The sequence below is a fragment of the Chiloscyllium plagiosum genome, chromosome 14, assembly GCF_004010195.1.
Source record: "Chiloscyllium plagiosum isolate BGI_BamShark_2017 chromosome 14, ASM401019v2, whole genome shotgun sequence".
In the NCBI taxonomy this organism is placed as follows: domain Eukaryota; kingdom Metazoa; phylum Chordata; class Chondrichthyes; order Orectolobiformes; family Hemiscylliidae; genus Chiloscyllium; species Chiloscyllium plagiosum.
This window is the reverse complement of record NC_057723.1, coordinates 58230888-58238340: the sequence shown is the minus strand read 5'-3', so window position 1 is coordinate 58238340 and position 7453 is coordinate 58230888. Positions and strand designations below refer to the sequence as shown.

At 41.8% G+C, this 7453-nt stretch overlaps 1 protein-coding gene across 1 annotated transcript in view; it reads right to left on the bottom strand.

The window, feature by feature from the left end:
* The window catches only part of ccnjl (cyclin J-like), an 80046-nt gene that overhangs the window by 68895 nt on the left and 3698 nt on the right, over positions 1-7453 (bottom strand). Inside the window, exon 2 of the mRNA XM_043703871.1 lies at positions 5187-5397. Coding sequence (XP_043559806.1) covers positions 5187-5397 — 211 coding nt within the window. The remainder of the gene's footprint in view (positions 1-5186; positions 5398-7453) is intronic.

The following is a 7453-nucleotide window of genomic DNA, read 5'->3' as shown; positions in this document are numbered from 1 at the left end:
ATCGATAGTCACAGGTGAGGTGCCGGAAGACTGGAAGTTGGCTAACGTGATGCCACTGTTTAAGAAGGGTGGTAAAGACAAGCCAGGGAACGATAGACCAGTGAGCCTGACCTCGGTGGTGGGCAAGTTGTTGGAGGGAATCTGGAGGGACAGGATGTACATGTATTTGGAAAGGCAAGGACTGATTCGGGATAGTCAACATGGAAATCATGTCTCACAAACTTGATTGAGATTTTTGAAGTAGTAACAAAGAAGATTGATGAGGGCAGAACAAAAGATGTGATCTATATGGACTTCAGTAAGGCGTTCAACAAGGTTCCCCATGGGAGACTGATTAGCAAGTTGGGTGGAAACAGGCATTCAAAAGGGAATTAGATGGTTATTTGAAAAGGAAATGCAGGATTATATGGGAAAGCAGAATTACACCAAGGTACATCTCTGTGACTCTAAGTGGAAATACTGCAAAAGAACCTTGGTGTAATTCTGCTTTCCCATATAATCCTGCATTTCTTTTTCAAATAACCATCTAATTCCCTTTTGAATGTCTGTTTCCACCATACTCTCAGGTCTAAACCAATCAGTGTGGAGAAAAGCCCTTCCTCACAATACTTTTGCTTAATTTCTTAAATTATTTTAAATCTGTGCCCTCACATTTTCGATCCTTTCAGTGTGGGAACAGCTTCTCCTACATAGTCAAGATCATCCATGACTTTTGAATACATCTACCAGATGTGCTCTGAAAGCTAATGTTTTCAAATAATCCCATTGGACTATAATTTGGTGTCATGCGATTTTTTGGGCCTAGACCCACTCTGTATCTTAGTTTTTCCTAGGAAATCACTCCCAACTTCTTCCATCTATCCTTATAACCGAAGGTCCTTATTGTTATTCATTCACGGGATATGGATGTTGCTGGTTGGGCCAGCATTTATTGCTCATTCTTGATTGCTCTGGAGAAGGGAGTCCGCTCCCTTTCTAGAACGACTGCAGTCCTTATGGTATGCTGTCACCATACTGCTATTAGGGAGGGACTTCAACAGTGAAAGAACAGAAACATAAATCCAAGTCAAGATGATACAGAAAGCCTCGATTATCCAAATGAGATGGGCGGAGAATATTTTGTTCGGATAACAGTGTTCGGATAACGGATAACGTTTTTAACGGGACCTTGAGATCTTGTTCTGATAATCCGAAATTCGGAAAACTGATGTCCAGATAACCGAGGTTGCTCAGTTATGGCTTAGAGAGGAACTTGCAGGTGGTGGCATTTGCAAATATCTGTTGCACTTGTCCTTGTTCTTCTAGATGGCAGGTTTGAAAGATGCTGTCAGAGGAGCCTTAGTGTATTACTGCACTGCATTTCGCAGATGATGTACACTTCTGCAACCGTGCAATGGCAGAGGGAATGAATGTTGAAGGAGGCAGATGGACTGCCAATCAAACAGGCTACATTGTTTTGGACAGTCAAGCTTCTTGAGTGTTTTTGGAGTTACATCTATGTTCGCAAGTGCAGAATATTTCCTAACATTCCTGACCTGTGTCTTGTAAATGTTGACCAGGCATTGAAAAGAATGGTGAGTTCTTTGCTGCAGAATTCCCAGCCCCTGATTTCTTCATTCCTGGAACCATTTCCGTAAACACTTTTTTTTGTCTTTAAATCAACCCCCACTCCACCTTTTGCCAGCCTTTACAATCTGTATAGCAATACACGACTTTGAGAATCCCTTTTACGTTAGCTTCATACTCCATGTTTCATATGAACTAAAGCTTGATGTTCAGAGAGGTGGGTTTTCAAGAAGTACCTTAAAAGGAGAGGATAGGGAGGAAATTTCAGAGATTAGGTCCAGACTACAGAAGCATGAAAATCAGCTTAGAGTAATTAAGTTTGTAGATGCTCACCAAGTAGAATTGAAGCAGTGCAGATAACAGAAGGTTATGGGGTCGGAAGGAATCACAGAGGGGTGTGGGGGATAGACAATGGGATTTTGAAAATAGGGATAAAAAATTTAAGACAGCTTCCCATAACACAAATGCAGAATTTTTGAATATTGCACCATACTTCCTCCCACAATTTAGGACAGCTATACTCTTAGCAAGTTTTAAGATTTGTAGCTCAGGCTAAGGTTCTGGATGTAAGCTTGCTTGCTGAGCTGGAAGGTTTGTTTTCAGATGCTTCGTCACCATACTTGGTATCATCACTGAACCTCCGGATTAAGCACTGGTGGTATGGCCTGCTTTTAATGTGTGTTTAGGCTTCCTTGGGTTGGTGATGCCATTTCTTGTGGTGATGCCATTTCCTGTGGTGATGCCATTTCCTGTGGTGATGCCATTTCCTGTTCTTTTTCTCAAGGGGTGGTAAATGGGATCCTAGTCAATGTGTTTGTTGAGAAGAGTTCCAGTTGGAATGCCATGCTTCTCAGAATTCTTGTGCATGTCCCTGTTTGGCCTGTCCTAGGATGGATTTGTTGTTTCAGTCAAAGTGGTGACCTTCCTCATCTGTATGTAAAGATACTAGTGAGAGTGGGTCATGCCTTTTTGTGGCTAGTTGGTGTTCATGTATTCTGGTGGCTAGTTTTTTGCCTGTTTGTCCAATGTGGTGTTTGTTACAGTTCATTGCACAGTATTTTGTAAATGGCATTAGTTTTGCTTGCTGTCGGAATCGGGTCTTTAAAGTTCATTAGCTGCTGTTTTAGTGGGTTTGTGTGCTAGCATGATGCCAAGAGATCTGAGTAGTCTGGCAGTCATTTCCAATAAATAAGAAGCAGGCCATATCACCAGTGCTTCACCAGAGGCTCAGTAATGATGTTATCTTGTACGGTGACAAGGCATCTGAAACAAGCCTTCCAACTCAGCGAGCAAACGTACATCCACAGCTATACTATGCTAAATAAGTCAGAAAGAACATCCTAAAAGGCATTACTTTGAATAGATTTAATTAACTCCTTGCTGGTAAACAAAGGTTATCATCGTAAAATAATGCTTTAATTTATTCAATTGATCACAAGAAAGAAAGATATGGTGATAATCAGTTTGCATAATTTTAACAAATAATCTTATTCCCAACAAGGATGAACAACAAGATGGACTTCAATCCTCACTTTTTGATTTATTCCTAGTTAGATGGAAAACAATTAAACCTGTGCTTTAGCAAAACATCCGACAAAATAATTTTCTAAGGCTCACTTCTGGTTTTAAGTGCTCGGTTGTAAATAAAATGGTGGAGCAGAGCTAGCCTGGAGCCAGGGAAAGGGTTGACTCACTCAAGGACAAAGGAGGGAATCTTTGTCCTTGAGTGAGATATTTTGTACACAAAGTTACCATCCAAGTTGATAGGGTTGTTAAGACAACGTGTGGTGTTTTGGCTTTCACTAACAGGCGGATTGAGTTTAAGAGCCATGAAGTTTTGCTGCAGCTCAAGAATAATCCAGGTTAGACCATACTTGGAATATTGTGTCCAGTTCTGGTCGCCTCATTATAGGAAAGATGTAGATGCTTTAGTAAGGGTGCAGAGGAGATTAACCAGGATGCTGTCTGGATCGGAGAGCATGTCTTATGAAGACAGGTTGTGAGTGCTAGGGCTTTTCACACCAGAGAGGAGGAGGAAGAGAGGTGACTTAGTAGAGGTGTATAAGGTAATGAGAGGCACAGATAGAGTAGATAGCCGGAGACTTCTCCCCAGGGCAGAAATAGCTGTCACGAGGGGTCTTCATTTTAAGGTGTTTGGAGGAAGTATAGGGGCAATGTCAGAGGTAGGTTCTTTATGCAGAGAGTGGTGGATGTGTGGAATGCATCACCAGCAGTGGTAGTAGAGTCAGAGACATTAGGGCCATTTAAGTGACTACTGGACAAGTACATGGACGGCAGTAAATTGAGCTGTGTAGATTAGATTAATCTTAGATTAAGATAAATGCTTGGCATAACATTGTGGGCCGAAGGGCCTACACTATGCTGTACTATTTCTACGTTCTATTTCAGCTGGACTGTTATGACAACCATTACCCCAGAAGCAGAAAGGAAAATTTATAATTCCTTCAAAATTTCTGTGGAACCTGCATTTGTTTGAGATTGCTTGAAACAAATGTTTGACAGCTTGCATCTAATTAAAAAGGGATTAAAATCTTTGAATAATATGAACTCCAGTCTGTAAAATTTGGCAACACTTGACATGGAAATAGTACTAACAGGCAGTGAATAAAGTAGTCAAGTGGCAAGCAGACACAAAGGTGAACTGGAGTGGGAAGGCAATGAATTGTCAGATATAGATACAATGAAAATGCAGGCAAAGACAATGACAAACAGAAATAAATATTGTGAAAAAAAGTAAATCAATCCCAGGAAGAGGTCAGTCTTCCTGTTGGCAGAAAAATTGAGAATTTTTGGAGGTGCTGAACAAGCTATCAAGTCCCAAAACCTGCAAATCTGCATGAAAACTTTAGAGGTGCTAAAGGAACTCTAGAAATCCAGTCTCTCAACCCTCCCACCGGCAGCTGTCGCCCACCCACCCACCGCTTCCACCGGCGGCTGTCGCCCACCCCTCCCCCCGGCGGCTGTCGCCCACCCACCCACTCCTCCCACCGGCGGCTGTCGCCCACCCACTCCTCCCACCGGCGGCTGTCGCCCACCCACTCCTCCCACCGGCGGCTGTCCCCACCGGCAGCTATCGCCCACCCACCCACCCCTCCTTGCACTTTGCAACAGGTTTTAAATACTTGAGGAAGCAAAGCCACGTAAGAACATGGCTGCTTCCACCTGAAGATTATGATCCCTGAACAGGAGTGGTATTTGGATAAAGCAGTCACAATACAATACAGCAAAAAAGTTAAGTAATTTTGAAATAAGAAAAAGCATTTGGTAAACCCTGGCTTTCACAGGACAGAATAACATTTTACGCAGCAATGACACAGAATCAATCATTACTTTCTATATGTAAAATACTTAAAATGTTTAGTTGCCTTCATTGTCTTTATAATGAGACATGCTTCAAAGTCACACATTCCTTTGAACATTGGTTAAAATTCAGGCAAGCATAAAAACAAAATGGGAACAATGCACTTTGTTACATTTGAACTATCAAACAGAGGAAATCTAAAATCTTGTAAACGGATCACATTAATAAAAGTTTAAAAGCATTTTACCATTCACACATTAAAGTATGTAAAGACCCATTACTGGTAATTAATACTTACTAGCTAAGAGAAGGCAGGAAAGAGCGATGACATACAGCTGTTTTGCTCCAACATCGTAGTGATCCATGAAGAGGTCTAGTAAGTATACAGCAAGGTGACGTGCTGTAGGGCAAAGCTGGTAGCGATTACTCAGGATGGCAAGGAGGTCAGCAAAATAGCGGCGCAAGCCAATCTGTGGTGAATGAGCTTTGTAGACAGGCAGCTTCAGTTCCTATACAAAAGAGAACAGTAAAGAAAAGGCAGCGTCAAGAGTGTATCTTGACAGAAAGGATACGTAGAGCCTCGCTTGCCACCTGCTAGTAGGGTCTGGCTGCAGAGCAACAAAAGCACATTCTCTTTTAACTTAAACAGAACAGTTGTTGGAATAGGATTAATGCCAGGAAAAAATGCAAGCACAGGACATGATTGGGAGGTGTGTAGTTGTGGAAACCACAACATAAAAACAATGTATAAAGCTGAAGCACAGTGCAAAGCCATGCTTCAGAAATCTCCAGGCTTTTCAAAGCCCATGGCATATGTTGTTTCTTGTACAGCTGCTGACTGAGTTTGGTGAAACCAGAGAACTTTGTTATAGGTGACCCTCATTATGACAAATTAACAGCCACCTTTCAAACTTCAGGAGGTATGGGATACAGGGAATTTTGGCTGTCTGGATTCAGAAATGGTTGGCTGACAAAAGGCAGAGAATGGTTGTTTATGGAAAATATTCTGCCTGGAGGTCAGTGGTGAGTGGTGTCCCAAAGGGCTCTGTTCTTGGGCCTCTGCTCTTTCTAGTTTTAATAAATGACTTTGATGAGGATGTTGAGGGGTGGGTTAGTAAATTTGCCGATGACAAAGGTTGGAAGTGCCATGGATAGTATCGAGGGCTACTGCAGGCTGCAGCGCGACATAGACAGGATGTAGAGCTGGGTTGAGAAATGGCAGATGGAGTTCAACCTGGATAAATGCGAAGTGATGCATTTTGGAAAATTAAACTTGAATGCTGAATATAGGATTAAAGACAAGATTCTTGGCAGTGCGAAGGAAGAGAGGGATCTTGGTGTTCAAGTGCATAGATCCCTCAAAGTTGTCACTCAAGTGGATAGGGTTGCTAAGAATGCATATGGTGTTTTGGCTTTCATTAACAGGGGATTGAGTTTAAGAATCGCGAGGTTTTGCTGCAGCTCTACAAGACCCTGGTGAGACCACACTTGGAATATTGTGTCCAGTTCTGGTCGCACTGTTGTAGGAAAGGTACGGAGGCTTTGGAGAGGATGCAAAGAAGGTTTACCAGGATGCTGCCTGTACTGGAAGGCTTGCCTTACAAAGAGAGGTTGACTAAGCTCCGACTTTTCACACTGGACAGAAGGAGGAAGAGAGGTGACCTGATCGAGATGTACAAGGTAATAAGAGGCATGGATAGAGTCAATAACCAGAGACTTTTCCCCAAGGTAGGATTGACTGGCACGAGGGATCATAGTTTTAAGATATTAGGATAAAGGTATAGAGAAAGTGTCACAAGTAGGTTTTTTATGCAGAGAGTTGGGATTGCATGGAATGCATTGTCAGCAGAGATGGAGAAAGCAGAGTCATTAGGGACATTTAAGCGACTGCACATGGACAGCAGTGAATTAAGGAGTGTGAAGGTTAGATTTTTTTTATTTTCTATTAGGAATAATCCTCAGCTCAACATTGTGGGCTGAAGGACCAACTCTGTGGTGTACTTTTCTATGATCTATGTTCAAACTTTTAGTATTTGTCCAACTTGAGTTCACCGAACTGGATGAAAAAACAAATCCCGAGAAAAAAAGAATCATATTTGCCATTTGAATTCCTTTCAAGATTCATGAAGAACTCTTGGCGATGAAAGGAACACTTACAAAATAACTGTTGTTCGAACACCAAAATATAGTTCATTTTTCCCATTCTTTTCAAAACCAAGCAGAAGTCTTAAAAGTACCCAGCAACAGAACATTCCACAACACAAAAACCAGTACAGTACAAACAGACATACATCACAGATGTTAAAACAGATGCAACGTTATCTTAAAAGACATGTTTCTTTATTCAAAAACTGAACTGAAATGTTGAGGGTAGTTCAAGTACTAAAAAGACAAGATGTATTCTTGGAAACATGCAATTCAGACAAGTTAGAAATCATTTGGAAATATGAAAAACATCGTAATCTGTCCTCTGAAGTTGCAAAAGAGAGAATCAGATGGGAGTGTGGCGAAAGGTGGGTGGGTGGCGGGTCGGTGTGGACTTGTTGGGCCGAAGGGCCTGTTTCC